This window comes from Pseudopipra pipra, chromosome 26 (assembly GCF_036250125.1).
Source record: "Pseudopipra pipra isolate bDixPip1 chromosome 26, bDixPip1.hap1, whole genome shotgun sequence".
Lineage (NCBI taxonomy): Eukaryota > Metazoa > Chordata > Aves > Passeriformes > Pipridae > Pseudopipra > Pseudopipra pipra.
Window position 1 is genome coordinate 3673798 of NC_087574.1, and position 18009 is coordinate 3691806.

Here is an 18009-nt window from a genome sequence, read left to right on the forward strand (position 1 = left end):
GGCCCCGGTGGGACATCCCTCACGGGCACGGGAGGGATTTGCTGGGCAGGAGGGCTTAACGGACTGCCAGCCCGGCCGCGTCAAGGCTTTTTCCTTAACGCAGCCGGAAAGGTGCTTTCCCTCCCCCCCCTCCCCAGCGAACTTGAAGGGACCTCGATTGTTTGGGAGCCACGTTCTGGGGCCAGAGCAGGACAGCGGTGGGAGCTCCCCCGGGGGCCGTTACCGTAGGAGAAGTCTCAGCGCGGGCCCGGCTCCTGCCCCCGGTTGCCTCTCGGGCTCCCCCCGAGCCGAACCAACCCCGCGGTGGCCCAGGGCATGTGCTCTCGGCAGGGAGAGCAGGCGGAGGAACCCCACCCCAGCCCCCCAGTCACGGCCACCCGTGAAGTGCTCGCCCGAAATAAGATGCAGAGGCCACATGTGCTCTATAGAATGTATTATAAATTATACCATGCATCCATTAACAAAATATACAAAGCTGACAGAAATATATCTTAAGCCTGAGCATACAGCATCTAAACCCTAGTAAAAAGTAACCTAAAGGGAACAGCATGTCACGCTTGACATTTCAATCTGCAATAAAAGTGTTCCTCCTCAGATGTTTTAGTTTTGTTAATTTATAGACATTAACATTCCAATTACGAAGGTACACACAGAGAGAACGTGGGTCCTGCTGAGCCTGACAGATCCAAGCAAATAACCACACTACACTTCAAAGTGTCACCAGCTTCTGCATTGCATCCCTGTCCTTTCCTCCTCCTCGTTCTAGAGTTGGCATTAGTCAAAATATACTCAAAACAGCACATCCAAGTTAAAGTGGGGAAAGTTACAGAAGGATCTTTAACTGGTCCACAGCACACAGTTGTACCGATGTACAGAGATGGGAAACACTGCAAAATAGTTCTACTGTATTTCAAAATAAACATTTAAGAGTGTATCTTCCACAATCTATAAAAATAGGTTTAAAACAAAAGTGGTATGATACATTTGTTTTCTTGAACTATTTTAATGGTCTCTCTATGGGTACTAAGTCTTTTAAAAAATTCCTACTGAGAACGTGGTCAGTCACAATACTGACACCACTTCAGCTACATTGTGACAAAACAGAACACTTTAGTTTGAAGCAGGGGCAATATAAAGTATTTTGGAATCAAGGGTCTCCTACACTGTCACCTACAGAGGGACTGAACTCTGAGGAATTATCTATGGATACCCCACTGCACAGCAGTGTCTGGTGCTCATTTCTTGTGATTCTTCAGAATCAAATCTCTCTCAGCACATTAATAAGGGAATTCTTAGATTTCCAGATTAAATATGGGCATCTAAAACAAAATCCTTACAAGAAAATTGGATCCTACACATGTGGCTATGGAAACACAGAAGCAGCTAGAACCATCAGAGGAGACTGTACACTTGAAAGTGCTTAAGTTAATGCATTTTTCAAACTCTAAAGTATAAAGTTACCCAATCCCTGCCTCAAGCACTCTTCCCATTACTAAACATTACCAGAATTTGTACTCCAATTCAGGTCTGGGTTTCTACACATTCTTGAACTTTCTATGTGGTATTAACAGAGTAAGACATTTGCACTATACTGAAAAAAAAGATAAAGGTCATATTTTTAATATTTTTATAAAGACTCTGTAAAGATTCTTAGAAAGGCCTTTACTACCCTTGCACTCCATTTTTAACAAAATACTTTATGTAGGTTATACTTTTCTGTTAGAGATCTGGTTTGCACTATCATTACTAGAGCTGGTTCAATTGCTGGTGGTAAATTCACTCTCCTGCTTCTTTCTGCTACAACAAACAACAACTTCCCTGGTATTCATCAGTGTAACTGCAGTTACACTTTTAGACTAGATTCAAGATGGCTTTTGTCTATGAATAACTTCTTTTTCTTAGAATAATTTGTAAGGTTTAAGTCTGTTACAATACTATCATGCATTGGAAAACCAATTACTAAATCATCAGAAGAAACAACTAGTTTTGGGCATCTCTTGTATATTCATCAGGACTACATTTTGCAACAGTATTTTACACTTATTCCTATTCCAAAGCTAGTCAAAAGTCAACAAAAATGTCCAGCTGCCTAAAAAAAGATTTTACAAACAGTAAAAGGGGAAGCTCTCATCTGGGTGCAAGTTTAGTTCTACAGGATTCCCTGATAAAAGGATTCAGTCTGAAATTAGAGTTAAAGACTATCCATTTAACTATGAGGTTCAAATTACAATTGAAATTCTGGTGTCCAGTTCAAGAGATGCCATGACAAGGGCTGTTTGACATTTCCTTGAGAAAAAAAAAGAGTCAAAACCTCAAAGAAAAGCCAAAGTTTTAATCACACCTCCAAACAGAAAGCAGCTGAGGAGCAGCCCTCTCCTGTTGTAGTGTTTAATGAGAGTTTACTCAATGAAGACGATTCCTCCCTCCACCAGGCAGGTTCAGCATCTACTGCTGTACCAGTCACTGTTACTGATCTGAAGTAATTCAGTTACCACTTGAATCATATTATTGTTGTGTTTCTTCAGCAGCCTCAGGTTTAACTGCCTGTCACAGAATCCCATCTCACACAGGCTGGACAGCAGAGTAGCAGTCTGCTCTTCTGTAGCTGCAGGTTGCTGAAAACAAAAGATAGTAAGATCAGCTGAAAAAAGATAATTTATTATACTGGAATAGAATTGAGGCACAGAGAGCCTTTGGGCCCCAATTAAGCCATTTATATTCCCTTTCACTGCTCACTTACAAAGGTGAGTTACTACTCTTACATGATGCTACAAGAGAAATGCTTCCATCCTCATGGCATGGATTTCCCAGTCTGCTGGGCACAACATACCTCAAAGGGATGCCATCAAGCTTAATATTCTATTCTTACGTGAAGTCCTATATTGAATATTGTACATTTATAATGCACAGCTATAAATTTAAGGTTGTGACTCCATGAATAATCTCATAGCATACAGGAAAGACATTTACCTGCTCAATAATGGGAGGTCCAGCAAATAATGCCTTGTAGGCAGAAGCAGCAACGGACAAAGCTCCTTTGACAAGTTCTCCTGCAATGCTGCTCCCTTGAGGGTACCTGTGGAGAGGCCAGGTCTTACTTTAGGGTCAGTTTGTTTCAGCAAAATGCAAATCTCTGCCTGTTGATGTGCCAGCTGCTGGAGAGAACAGCCCCTGATCCCCAGGAATCAGCACTGTTTGGGAACTGAGCCATGCAGGAAGCTCATTCCTTTGTGGCTTTATGCTTTCCACAAAGTGACCTTTTGTAAAGAGTTAAGTATTCTCACCTAGAAGAGAACACCCATGTGTGAAAGCTGTGCACTGACACACCCATTCAGGCCAGAGTAACTTTCATTTGTTTTCCATAAATTCTAAGTCACTTAATATTCTGCTCAACGTTTTGCCTTATTCCTCCAGTCTCGGTATCTTAAGACACTTAATTTTATAGCTAACTTGCAAATCACCATTTTAAGAATCCTGAGATTTTCCAGAAAACAAACCCCACAGAAATGTAGAAGGATTCAGCTTGAGCTTTTCATAAACTTTTGCTTGCCCATTTTCTTGCCAGATCCTGTAGATCTGCGTCCAAGTAGAAACCAAGATCTTATAAAAACACAGCATTATAAAATTCAGCATATTTCCTTTAAGAAGGGAGGCCTTTCTCCAAACTAATGTCTACATGAAGTCTGTAAGCCAGTGCTTTTTCCTGGGTGCTAATTTAGCAGTACTCAGTTTAAAACAGTGTTCGTGAAGTCACAGCTTCAGCATCATTACCTTGGGTATTCTGAGAACTTCTGTTTACTAGGGGGAAATTCAGAAGATCCTGGACCATGACTGTCTTCACCACTGGGTTCTGGAAAAGGAATCAAAAATGTCAACAGGTCCAGTTAATGAGAAGCTGGAGAGATGCAGCTCATATACATAAATGGAAAGGAGTGGGACTCAGCATAACAAGACATCAAATTCAGTACTAGGCATAAGGAACAGGTGATAGCAATAGGATGCACTCTTTATTAAGTACTGTCAATACCTTCTCTTCGTATTTGATTATGAGGAGCAGAAGAGATATTCTCTGAAGCTGATATGTTTAGTTCCTGGAAGACATGATCCTGAAGAGGTGCAAGATTCCTGAAAACATAAAGCAGAAAAAATTACTTTTACTACTTTTATTCTACATGTACATACATAGGTAAGTCAAGATCAAGAGACAAAAGAAAAAACTTCACATGGTCCCTTCTCTCCCTGTCTTGCACTACTTAAGTCAGTGAGTTAAAAAGTTGCAGAATTTAAGGACATTCACCTCAGTATAAGACAAGACTTTTGTTACAACAATTCTGTTTGGACACTGAACTTAAGCACAAGACCCTGCAGACTCTACACCAACACCAGCATCCTCATGTCATTCTTGTGCCCAAAGCATACCTTTGTGTCTGGGGTGAGGGGTCCACAGTCTCTGGGGTCAGTGGTACCGCAGCCAGTGTTTGGGAAGTTGACAAGATGTCACTGACCCTGTGGATCTGTGGCTGGCTTCCCACTTCGGGGCTCTCTGCTCCTGCTTCAAGTTCTCCTGTCTTTTCCAAACTGGGCTGAGAAAGAGCTGAACTATACATGGACTCGCCTAAAGGCCGACTGGTGTCAAAGCACTCAGGGAGAATAATGATATAATCCTCTGATGAAGCAGAGGAGCCTTGACTCTGAACATCATCTTTATCTTCCTCTTCCTCACAATTGTCAGTACCACTACAAGGGCTCGTGCTCTCAGCAGATGGTGGAAGGTCCCCTTCCTTCCCTAAGGAAAAAAAGTGAGGTATTACCATTACTCATTTTGTAGGGACAACAGAGACAGCTGTAAGAGACAAGTATTTAGAAACAACTGTAAATCTTTGCTGATGCTATTAATGGTATAATTTGCTTTGTCTGTTGGGGGAGGGTATAGTGTGAAAGAGTAAATGATCTTAGTGTTAAGCCTATATAAATACAAATACACTGCTGATATTAATGCTTAAAATAAAACAGGAATAAGAGCTATACAGGGAACTTAAAACTATAGTTTTCAGCACCTAAATTACATACATTAGAAACAGGTCAGAAACAGTTATATGTACTGACTGCAAGCTACATGTACAGAATATGGAGGCACCAGTCATGCCTAACATATGAGTACTTATTATATATGGAACCTTTATGCCTCAATTTCATTTTTTAGAACAGCAGCTGTTCAATTAGGTGCTTGTTCAGAGTACTGACACCAATTTTCTGATGTAATTATTCTCTTTGTGTAATTAGGATCAATTTCCTAGAACAGCCAGATGGTTTTACACCTTTTTTTTTTTTTTGTAGCCCTTATTATTACAGCTTCATCTTCAATTCAAATCTATTTTACTTACCACAGTAATTTTCCGTAATTAGCTCTGACTGATGAATCTTTGCTTCCTTTTTGGAAGTGGAATTAGTATTTATCACAGAAGATTCTGCATTTATCATATTGCAACTGAAGGAGTCTTGCAATGTTTGTAAAGAGTCTAATAAAACAATCAGGAAAAACAATTTAATGTTATCACCACCTGAGCTGAGCAATCTGTGTCCCATGTCTGACTCCAAACAAGCCAAACCAGAGAAGGCAGCTGACAGTACTTACTCTGAAGGATTTTATTTTTTTTTTGTGGAGGCTTGTGGTCAGGTGCAGCATCCAGGGTCAGAGATCGAATTACAGTTTCACAGACAAACTGAGTCCCACTCATATCTTCTTCCCCTTCCTCCTGGTTCAATGCATGCTCAGCTTTCACCTTCACCAGGGAAGAGTCCACAGGAAGGCAGTCTTCTGCCACTCCTTGGGAAGGGAAATGTAATAGATTTTACTACCACCACAAGGCAATGTAACTAAAAGAACAATTTTTTAGGCTAACCATGGCTGATATTGACTCTGCGTGTTAATTCTTCCTAAAAATTGAAAGATTTTTGAATTCAATTCAAGTTGAACGTCAAAGTGATTGAGAAGCATAGGGGGCCACACCTGGAGTGTTTTGAGTACAGCCCAGTCTATAAAGGGCAAATTGTTAACTCTCCCAACAATTCTAGAGGCAAATTAATTCTAGACAAATTAAGAAAAGCATTTGAAAGGACTTTTTACAAGGGCATGCAGTAATAGAACAACAGGAAATGGCTTTAAACTCAAGGAGGGTACATTTAGATTAGATATTAGGCAGAAGTTCTTCCCTGTGAGGGTCATGAGGCCCTGGCACAGGTTGCCCAGAGAAGCTGTGGCTGCCCCATCCCTGGAAGTGTCCAAGACCAGGCTGGACAGGGCCAAGAGCAACCTGGGCTAGTGGAAGGTGTCCCTGCCCGTGGCAGGGGGGTGGTTAGAACTGGATGATCTTTAAGGTCCCTTCCAACCCAAACCATTCCGTGATTCTATGGGTTGTATTTCTGAATCTACACATATTATGCTCCAACCTCTACATTCAGGAGAGTAGCATCAGGCTACAGGTTTATGAGCCAAACAATCATTTGTTTTTCCAAGGAAAGAAAAGACAGTAGTTAGAATTCTTTTCAGACATCAGGTCTGTTGAACTACACAGAAGTGACAATATCCTCCCTTCACCCCCAAGCTCCCCAGGACTACTGCTTACCAGGAACTAGTTTAAATCCACTCCCCTCATTCTCCTCCTCTATCTGACCTAAGCCAGGTTTCTCCAGCAAGGGGCTGTCATGTGGCAAAGGGGACATGCATGGAGTCATGTCTGAAAAACACAGGGAGCAAAGATAATTGGCACTAAGGGAGTAGGAGCCTCCAGGTGTTAATATTTTAAGAAGTTATTCTTTTTAAGGGACTGAAGAAACTCAGTTATTTTGCAAGATAATTTTGTGAAATAAACAACTAACTTTGCATGACACTGCCACTGGTTGTGCAAAGAAAGTGGCAGCATTCTTCAACATCTGCAATGTTATGGTCTTGGGGATATGAAGGTGAAAAGAAGCCAATACTGAAAAATGCAAAAGATAGCTGACTGTACTCAAGACAGAACAAGAGCCTTACCAACAGGAGTATTGTGTGGCACTCGCTCCAATTCCTGCACAATATTAATGTCCAACAGCTCAAAGGACAGCAAATCCTACAGGAAGAAACACCACACAAGTTTTCATCAGCAAACCCTAAAATGGAATCATATCTGTACTTGGCAGCCCAGATCCCACTTGGTTCAAATAACATTTTGTTCCTCAGAGGGCAGTTTTCCCACAACATACACCCATGTCATAGGATGTGGTGCACAAATCAGGGCAGCAAGAGACAAAGCTTAGAACTCCCTTGTTAGGGGCCAGAGAAAGACCCAAAGCTGACTATTTTTTGAGAATCTTAATCTGTCCTGCACATACCTTCCACATAGCGACAGTCCCTGATACCAAACAGAAGAAAATAGCTCTGCCATATGTAATGCAATACACTCTTTCTGAAAGTAGAGTGGCCAGTTCAGAGCTCAGAAGCTTTATTCTTATGGATGTCTAAGAATAAAGACATCAAACCCGAGATGGTTTGCTTTATCTCTGTCTGAATTTCAGCACTTTACCTGTGCAGTGAGGAGATCAACAGACGGGATGTAAAATTCTCTCTCACTTGGCAGATTTTTGATCTTTAAAGGAATAGTTGGCAGAGATACTTCAGCCTGCTCTGTGATTTCACCCATCAGTTGAGCACTTGCTTCTTTTTTTAAGGAAGCATCCTGAAAAAACAAAAAAAACCAGTGTCCCAGAAGCCCCTTAGGCAGACAGTAAATAAAATAGTAGATAAAATGTAAAGCCCGAATTTTTGTAAGCACTCAAGTTACTTAAGAGATTTAAAATAACTCATCTTAGAGGCCAAAAGTACAAGATCTAAGAAAGAGAAATTCTGCAGTGTTTCAGTTCAAAGAACTAGACAAATAGCTAAAGCAGACTGATAACTAATCTCATGCCTGTCAAAAAGAATAACCATTTTAGAACTTATAAATGCAATATATCTTGCATTTCTTTCCTATTAAAAATAGAATTTAAAAGGAAACAACTAAAAGAATCCCCTCAAATAGTTAGTAACACACTGTCAAACAATACACAATGCTCCTTCTCCTACATAATTCAGAATTTCCCCAATACCAGGTGAGTGACTTGCCTGTTTGGTGCTGGAACTGTTACTCTTCTGACAGGAGTCAGAATCCTTCCAATCACTTTCTAGATAGTCAGCAGCTGGAGAGGGATCCACAACAATACTGCACCAGATCCTTGGCCCAAACTGTTCCCCTTTGTGTGACAGTCTCCAGTGAGAAGTGTAAGTTCCTTCAATATTAGGAGCTACAAACTCAACTGAAACAGTTCCCACTTGTCCCGATGGAAGGGATGGCACTAACACATCTTTTTTCTCAGAAGATGCCAAGGTCAGATTTCCCCACATAAGTTTCAGCTGAAATATACAACAGAAAAAGCCAAAAATTAACTCCTAGACAGCTCATTGTCCCAGAATTCCCAGCTTGTGAATCAACAGGCCAAAGGAAATCCTAAATGGGTCCCCACAGAGAATTCACATGTAAATATTATCTTCCAGAACTATTTTAGTGTGTAAAAGTAATAGCAAAGGCAAGATACCTTTGTGTCTGAGCTCCATTCCACATTGCCAGTATTTTTCATTCGCCAGTGTTTGATAAACTTTGTTCCTGGTTGCAAGTGAGTGCCATCAGGCAAATTCTCATCCACAAATACTGCACTTAGCGTTGGGACAATTGCTTGGAAGGGTTGATTAGGACTCCTGAGATTGAGGAAACAACAAAAAATACACCAAAAGTGAAGAAGTTCAGCTGCCAATAACGTTAATCTGACTTTTAAATGCCCTAAATAGAAGAGATGAATTAAAGAAACTAAAACTGTACAAGTTTTAGACTGTACATTCATAAACCCAAAGGGTTTGCTGTATGCACATGCATGTGTATATAATCCTAGGCACTCCCCTTCCTCCTAAACCTAGATAAATCAGTAAGTTTCTGCTAATAACCATCAGGAACTTTCTCCCTTCTCCTGGGAGAGCTCCTCCCAATTAAAAACACTCCACCTTGCAAATAAAAAATTCTCACAGGATCCAATGACAAATCATACTTTGAATGAGCAACTTCATAACCTTCCTCCACTTTAACTTGGTCTCATCACAAAAGGTCAGACAGCACAACTACCAGATCCTCAGCTAACAACATCTCTTACAGGAAGGTGTTAGGTTGGAGACTCTCAGATTTCAGAGTAGGTGAGCTGCTCGTTTCCAATACATGGACAGAGTTCCACAGATGAATTTTCCTGTGCAATTTTAGCTGCTTTTTGAGCTCTCGGACCTCTGCTTTTCGCTGTTTCTTTTCTGCTCGTAATCTTTGCTTCTCTGCCTTCAGAAATCTTTTGTCCATCTGTTTCTGGAGCCTGCAGAGAGAATAAGACACACAATTCAATACATTGAATTGGCCAGAATTTAGCTTTAGTCAGCAGAGTCTTAGTCTCAAGGGAACACTTCAGGAAATGTCTCAGGCTTCTAGACCAGATACCATTTCCAAAGAACATCCTCAGAGTTGCTTGTGGAACTAGTTTGAATGGTCTCAGTGAAAGAGCAAAAGCAAATAGAGAGTGCTCAAAGAAAAAGCAAGCTTTCAAAGTTTGCTATCCATCTATGACACAAAAGTCTGTATTTTCTATTTTATTATTAAAAATAATAAAAGATTTGTGACTTAGGCCCTTTAAAAGTACGCAGCTATTTTGAGCTACACACAATAAAGTTTGAGTACCATTTCTCGTTCTCTCTAAAATAAAAGCTGAACATCAACCTCAATACAGGTGTTTCCATTTGCTATCAGGACAATCTTGTCAGGTACTGGTAGGTGGGTTTTTTTACCTGACTTGCTCCAGAGTGGCAGGAAGGCGTGGTGGGAGCTCTGCAGGGCTGTAATTCTCAGCAGTGCAGAGGACGGGCCTGCGCAGCTTTAACAACACATGGTTTGGATCATGGGCATATGTTCCTGCTTCACACTCTTCACAGATATTGTAGGCTGGACAAAGGCTGCAAAGCAGAAGAGACAGAATGTTACCAAGAGGCAAAGAATTTCTGCAGAGAAACAACTCTGTGTCACGCTACCGCAGTAGGCAGTGCCCAAACGACAGCACCTGGTTGTCCAACTTATACATCGATTTGGGAGCCATCTGGAATACCCAGATGATTCTCTCTCTTCTGGGCAAAACTGCAACACAGTCCCCACTTCCTTCTTGAACACGCATTGAAAAAAAATTGATGCTTCCTTTAGCAAAATGACTAAAATTGTTGCTACAAAGGATAGAACATTTTACTGAAATCCAGTGCCAGCACCATACTTATGAAAATACAGAGGCTAAGTCAACCAGTACTCAGGGTTGCAAAGCAGATGGTCCTACAGGAACAGGACTGATAAAAAACAGGCTCTCATCTCCTGTCAGCAAGAAAAAAAAAGCATCCAAAGAAAAACCCTGTTACGATTTCATCCACTGCTTCTGCCCAGTCCCAAAACACTTACCTTTACAGCAGTTGCCTCATTTGAATAAAACCCTCCCTTTTAAACACTTAAGACATTCATCAATACCTATTTCATATTATTAAACTGACAAGCCAGACCATTAAAAAAAGCATGATCTGCCTTAGTTTCATTGACTCTCAGAGCCAAACAAAGCATTACTGTAGGCTGGTGGTTACAAGGTTTGCTTTTTTGTTTAGTTAACCGAGCAAAACATTTTCCTTTACAATTACTGCATCTTACGTGCAAATAAGGTAAAGAGTGATGGTGAACAGAGCAGGTGTTAAGAAGTTCTCTCACTTTATCACCTTTGCTCGAAATAGTATTAATCTTGCTTTTATGCAGACAAAGTCCAGTCACCACAGGAGACGTTGGTGAGACACATACTAACACTCTGAAAGGCACAGCAGGCTGCTGGTTATAGATCTAGAAGTCTGTAACCCCAAGGCAGTTCCTGAGGCTCACCCACAGGCCCTCCAGGACAGGTTTCCCACACTGCCATGGCCCTGTACCTGCACTGGTAGCGCACCCCCACGATCCGGGCCTGGCAGTTGCAGCAGGAGATCAACCAGTCACAGGGGCTGCCCTCCGCAGGGGGAGGTGCTGCTGCAGCTGAGCTCTCAGCAAAGTCTGCAGGCTGACTGCTATGAACAAGCTTCTCATACAGCTTCTGCTCCAGCTTCTCGACAGTCTCCTTAACCACTTGTTCCCTGAACTAGAAAGAAATTGAAGTGGTCATGGGTGAGACCCACCCGCACGGTTTGAAAAGTCGCGTTACGTTTTCTCAGGTCTCACAACCCGTAAGTCAGTAGTTCAGAACCCACTTCCCACACACCCAGCACATTCTACAGGAAATTAAACAAATATCCCATTCCAGAGGATTTTTATTTTAGAAAATACCAGCCCATAGCTTTTAAAAAGGCAAGTTAAAAATCACATACTTGTGCTTGCATATTAAGGTTCTTCTTCCATAACCTTGCATGAAGGGAAGGAACCTCATCTCCAAAACAATTATCACAACTCCCAAACCCTTCTGGAGTCTCTACCATTAAATTCTGATTTGTCTATCAGGGATGTTTTAGACATAACCATGAACTTCCCCTATCTTTAGTTTGTATGAAAAGGTGGCAAAGAAAGAAAGGAAACTCTAGAAAAAAAAGCTTAAAGATAAATGCACATCCTACTGTACACTGAACCTTTTAGTTTCAAGAACTCGTTAGCTAATGGATTCTTGGTGATGGTATCAAACTGCTTCTCAGTGATGTTTATTAGCTATTCAAAACAAGTTAACAACCACATTTTAATTGTTGGTTATTGTCAGTGGCTTCCTGGAAGTATTTATGTGAAGTGAACAGTCAAGAAAAGCAAGGTCATTAAATGCTCTGCTTTCAATCACAGGAAACCATATCTATTGCCCAGCTGAAACTGGACAGTCAAGAGTCTACAACAGCAACACTATTCCTATTCCATGCTCTCCCATGATGAGGGGTCTGGAGTTCCTAGGGCTGTCTGGATTCTATCATGGGAGCAACTTAAAACTACACTCAAAACTAATCAAATGCATAAACCAACCAATCCACTTTTCACCAGGGGCATGGATCAAGCTGTGCTGACAGCAACTGTGTTGAGATGTCTAGAGTTAGGTATTACAAGGAACTCTTCCACCCACAACTTTTCCATTTCTTTAGGAATACCAAGACTTGCAAGACAATGCACTTACTGTTTCCAAGTAGCTTGTAAACCATTCTGGAGGATTTTCACTTGTGCTTCCTGTTTGTGTCTGATTTAACTTCTGCTGGGGGAAAAAAAACAAACCAAACAAACAAAAAAGCATGCAAAGTTGAAAAAAACATCCTCAACACAGCAAGTTAACCACTGAAATAGCTCTCAAGCATCTCTATAAAAAAAATTTTAAAGTTCTTCAGAAAACAGTGGAGAAGCAACACAAGGTAACCACTGACATTTTCCTGAAAGATTTCTGCTTCATTGGCACTTGAGTGTAATTACACACCAAATCCAAAGTAGTCAAGTATACAAAAGTTATTAGAAGGCAATGAGGGCTTCAGGAGACCAATTACTTTGTTTATCAAAATATTTAAGAATGGTCAACATGAAAGCATCTGTATTTCTAAAACACCTGTATTTCTAAAGGCAGCATCAAACTATCCTCTTGAAAATTCAAACTATTTGGTGAGCTTCAGTGGGTGCAGGTAGCTGAAAACAGAGACCAACCTCTGAACTCAGTTTTGATGTATGAGTAAAGAGGATAATAAGTCCATAAAGTGAATTACACTTACTAATTCTTTGTTTTAATTAATACATAATGCAGCTCTAGCTCCTACCTGAACGGTCAGCTCCTTGTCATCTTTTAATTCTTCCTGTAATCCCTGAGCCAGCATGGAATAGCATAAAAGAGGTTTCTTCTCATCTTTCAGAAGCATCAGCTTTTCTGTCACAGTTTTTTCAGGTACTTGCAAAGCACAAGCAGGGTTTCTTTCATAGGCATTCATCTGAAGTTGATTTCCTTGTTTAACTGCAATCTAAATAAACAATACACACATACACCACATTTTCCACTTTCAATCAGCATACAAAATCTGTAAAAATACAGCACTGCACTACATCAGAGAGAACAGGGAAAATATGGGGAAAGACTAACAGACAAAAAGAAAAGAGAGATGCCAAGGTAGAGTCAACTGATATTCTACTTCTTAAAGGTTACCAATATGCTTATTAAAAGGTTTATTACATGCCAAAGGATAATAATGCAGATATCCTATGGGAATTTTTCAACCTAAAATAAAGTGTTCACATGTGCCAGTAAATAACAGATTCTGTCCAGAAATTTATGATTATTTTCAAATGATCAGATTTTAAATTCAGACCACGAGGAAAAAGTTCCGGAAACATTACTAATGTAAAACTGAGATGTAAAGGAATGCAATTTTATTTTGTCTACATAAAATTAACTGCTCCTAAAGTAACTAAGCACTGACACTAATAGAATTTTCAATGTTTTACTCTGGCAGTAGAGTCTGTGTGACAAGATTCTTGGAGGGATCCACAAGAGCCCAACATCTCCAAATATGGGATTACTGTTTGAGAAAGTCTGTCACTTAACCAACCAATTGCTGTTCAGGGTCCTGAATCACAACTGCCTGTGCAACTAATTTACACAAATCAAGATTAGCCAGGATGGGAAAAAAAAAATATTCAGTAAGATATTCAAGCTATTGTCCAAAACTAGAAAACTGAGCTATTTGGATTTCCATGGGCCAGGTAATTCTGGTATTTTCTCAGCTACATCAATTTTCATTGGAGAACAATGAATATATTGAAAAAGTCAAAGAGAGCATTTACCTTTAGAGCTTCTTCATATTCCTCTAAAGAAAAAGAGAAAAATGTGAATTTTCCCCGTCTCAAACAGATACAAATTCAGCACACAGTATTTAGGGAGTCTTACACCACAAGAAGTCTCCATTACCTTCTGTAAATTCTTTTAAAGTAGTGCTACTGAAAGAAAAAAATTGTATATACAGCAACAAGCACACCCTCTCACAGCTAAGATCTGCAACATTCCATTAATTTAGCCATATCCAATTTGTTCCTACAGACCAAAAACTCCTTCCTTTGGGAAGAATTTGATGCCCAATTATATATAAAATACAAAAACCAAAAAGCAAGCATTCTCAGGTGCTTCTCCAAAAACCACAAACAACAGTTGGGGTCTGTTTCTTGATTTCACTTCAATAAAGCAGCAGCTCACCTTTGCTATTCACAGAGACCTGCAAAGAAAAATAACAGTGAGTGAGAGCCACAGACATATTTTTGCAATTCTCTTAAAATTACCACACTTCCAGAATAAAAGTACTTTTATTTGGAGTTTCCAAAACACCACTCCAAATACAGTTACTCATTTATCCATTCTGCACACAGAAGTTACCAATACAAGAAGCTATTTAATGCCTACAGTATTGCCTGATTCTGAACAGGATTTAGTCAGTTTGACCAGTATTTCAAAGAGAACTTTCACAGATGCATCTATATATTTATATAAAATACAAGCTAGAAAATAAGGGAAGAATCTTTCCCTGAAAGGTTGCTGGGACCATCTTGACATTTCCCTTAGGGGAAAAAAAAATAACTACAGGGACTCCATCTCTGCAATTTAGTAGAGCTGTAACCTAAGCAGTGGAACATGGGGTTTGCAAAAGGTCCACTGTGTCTAAGAGTTACATTTTCCTCTGAACCTCTAGACAAACAGAAAGAACACGAGAGGGTGAGGCTGTGCCAAGCAGGAAGTTACTCAACAAGGACAACTAAAAGTAACCAATTTGTTTTCTGAGTCAGTAATCTGCTTGGAGATTACAGCAATTGCATAAAGCAAGCAGAGGATTTGAGTACACCAGATCACTGAAGCAAACATATGCTAATGACAGGGGACCTACATTTTCCAGAGGAAGGAGTGTAGATTGAAGAGCCAGGGCTTTACCATGGCTGCAAACACCAATAGTTACAACTCTCTTATTCTCATAAAAAGAAAAATCAAGTTCCTCAACAGAAACATCCCTCCCTCAGAGCACACAGAACCACTGGCTGTTTCAATGGGGTGGGAAAAAGAAAGGCAGCAGCTTCTAGAAAAGGATTTTAAAATATGTATGCTGCCTTAAGAGTAAAACCACCAGACTAACAGCTATTTTCTTATTAAAGGGACAAACCACCCCCATCCCCTGATCTGCATAACAGATGCTCCTGAAGGACCCACTACAAATTACTGTGAGGCAGAAAGGTTCCCAGCAGTCATTTTCTGGTTGACCTGTTGGGAGGGTAGGGTGGTAGGTATTTTACCTCATCATTGTCCTCATCAATGTATTTGATCTGAATGTTGTCCAGGTCAAATGAAACTTTAACCTGTAATGAAAAAAAACGAACATAAAACCACAATGAGACAGGACTACAGGTGTCCTCAGTTAAACATGATTATTAATTGGGAGTAATATTATAACCCTCCCACCCCTCCCTTCAGTTTCCCAACTGAAGCAAAGACTGTTTTACAAAATCCATTCCTCTGAAGTTGAATCACTCTCCCCAGTGCCTTTCCTCCAACTGTTATTAACTTTCCCTAATGAAAAGAATAAATTCATTTCTTTCATGTTGCACCTTCCCTAGTTAATGTTTACTCCAAAACAAATAATAATAACCTTCCCATTCTGAGAGGACAAGCTCAGGGTTAATAAACTCAGTCATAGTAAACACTGCCAAATGTGAAGGCTAAGGCCAACAGTCCCCAAACACTACCTTTTACATTGAAAAGCACCTGGAATGCAGCTCACACAGGTGATCAGCCTTTTTTTAGCCTATCAGAATTTGGAGGACAAAGTTGAGCAGCTATTTTGCATTTTACATTAACAGGGCAGAGTGAACAGCACCAAATGAACCACAAATGAAGGCAGATGTTTCCATATGCTGAGCAAGTCTCCAAGGCTCCTGGACAGTTTGTAGCAGGTACCTACACAAGCTGTATCTTTCCCAGCAGAAACTCTCTGAAAGACTTGACATGTTCTGCCAGCCCAGACCTAACAGAACATCTCAGTTGACAGAGGCTGTTGGGACTCACACAGCACCACTGGAGCACAGGGACACAGCCATACACATTCTGCAATGGACATGCTACAGGCAGGCTCTTCCAGCAACATATCCCAAATTTTGGGACTGCAGTGACAGAACAGACTCAGCTTATCAAGAACAAACTGTGGTCTGTACCTACACTGTGTAGTACCACAGATTGTTCCCCTAAAACTCAAACTAGAATGAGAGATCGGGTTATCCCTTAGAAACACATCCAATAAAATATTAAAACGTAGGAAAGACAGAGTTTAACTGATACTCTCTTCAAACAGTAATTCACACACCAGAGAGAACCCATGGTATTACCCTGGTTAGGGAAGCATTACTGTAATAGAACACCACACCTTGAACAAACACACCCTCGCTCTCAGACTACCTAAGATTAAGGGCAACACGGTGCTTACACACTAATCTGCTTCCAGCTTTGATGCAAGCAGGATTCTGACTAGCTCAGACATTCCTGCAGGGTCTACTTGCCACTAAGTATTTTAAGACTGAACTAGTGCCTCTTCCAGAGGACTGAAACACAAGTGAAGATGCTACATTTCAAGCTTTGAACTTGAGTAATTCACAAAGCAAGAGCCTCCTGCACTCTGGAAAATGATAGCTAGAAGACAAAATAAAATAGTGACAAGACTTCTTAAGGTTCAACTTTAAAAGTAAGCTAAAGAAACAGAACAGTTGTTACAGATTGAATAATAATTTTTAAAAAAAAATCACACTAGCTTCATAACAGCCAAGGGAGTGCTTACAACACAATTTTAGCCTCAGCCAGGAATTTTCACTAAATAGCCCTAAAAGCAAGCATCCAAACAAAAACTTTTGACTATACCAAGAGCATATACAGACCTTCATAAACAACTGCCTACCCACACATGGCCCAGTCAGACGCTGTTCTGCCCAAACTGGCACACACAGAGCTCCTGGAAGCAAGGGGCCAAAAACGTATCAGTGATTCGGTACCCCAGAAAGCACAGACGCATCCTCAGAAAAGCAACAGACACGTGTCACTTCACCATAACTACTTCAATGAGTAAAAGAATGGCAGATAAGAGGTACAGAGTGTACTTTACAGAGGGGTACAAGGGCAAAACCGACCGTCCGTACCTGTGGAAATAGGCAAAGAACACAACTAATGCCACCAGCTCTTACAGGAAAAAAAAGGACCCATAAGAATATTTTTCCGAAACAGGTTTTTCAGGTCACTCTAAGCACACAGCAGGAGTTAAAGGCTAAAAGAAAACCCGAGATTGCAGCAGTACCAACCACCAGTGCTGAGAGCCTGGGAAACGGGGGACAGGGCTTTGGAAGGCGCGGGAGAACATGCCGGGCCCCCGGAGAGCCGCTGGCACGGTCAGCATCTCACCGAGGCGGCTCACTGCGGCTGCAACCCCCCTTCCCCACCTCCCGCGGCCGGGCCGCGCTCACCATGGCCTCCACATCAGCCCACGTCGTGTGCGCCGGGTCCGACACGACGAAGCTGCGGGTGTCGCCGCGGCAGGAGACGCGGAGGGTCACCGGGGGCTCCATTGCGCGCTCCCGCGGGCCCAGGGGCAGCGCCGGCCGCCGGCCCGACCAGCCCAACATGGCGGCCCGAAGGGTGGTCGGCCCCGCTCCCTCCGCGCGGCGCTATTGGCTGTTCCGCCTATCACTCATCCTGCTCGCCAACCTGGTTGGCCGGAGGGGCGGGGCCGGGCGCCGTGGAACCACAACAATAAACAGAGCCGGGCACGCGCACGCAGCAACAACACTCATCCGCGCCTGCGCCGCCGCGCCTGCTGCGCGCGCCGCTGAAATCCGACGGCGGGGGTAAGGCGGAAGCGCCAGACCCAATCAGACGCGT

General features: G+C 41.5%; 1 protein-coding gene across 4 annotated transcripts; it reads right to left on the minus strand.

Annotated features, from left to right (window-relative positions):
* Nucleotides 1–416: 416 nt before the first annotated feature.
* On the minus strand, nucleotides 417–17821 carry NBR1 (NBR1 autophagy cargo receptor). Of its 4 annotated transcripts, none has more exons than XM_064636473.1 (21): nucleotides 17595–17821; nucleotides 15387–15449; nucleotides 14305–14323; nucleotides 13899–13921; nucleotides 12881–13078; nucleotides 12259–12333; nucleotides 11051–11253; nucleotides 9890–10054; nucleotides 9217–9423; nucleotides 8611–8770; nucleotides 8141–8428; nucleotides 7563–7715; nucleotides 7034–7109; nucleotides 6627–6737; nucleotides 5636–5827; nucleotides 5385–5519; nucleotides 4420–4786; nucleotides 4028–4125; nucleotides 3772–3850; nucleotides 2971–3076; nucleotides 417–2615 (listed from the first exon to the last, which is right to left on the minus strand). In XM_064636473.1, exons 1-21 carry the CDS (start codon nucleotides 17751–17753, stop codon nucleotides 2439–2441), a joined length of 3054 nt encoding a protein of 1017 aa, XP_064492543.1. In that variant the 5' UTR covers nucleotides 17754–17821; the 3' UTR covers nucleotides 417–2438. The 4 variants fall into 4 exon arrangements, with proteins under 4 accessions (XP_064492543.1, XP_064492544.1, XP_064492546.1 ...); XM_064636474.1 differs by having other exon boundaries at nucleotides 12259–12330; nucleotides 17595–17779; XM_064636476.1 differs by lacking the exon at nucleotides 17595–17821 and adding an exon at nucleotides 15594–15662.
* Nucleotides 17822–18009: the final 188 nt, after the last annotated feature.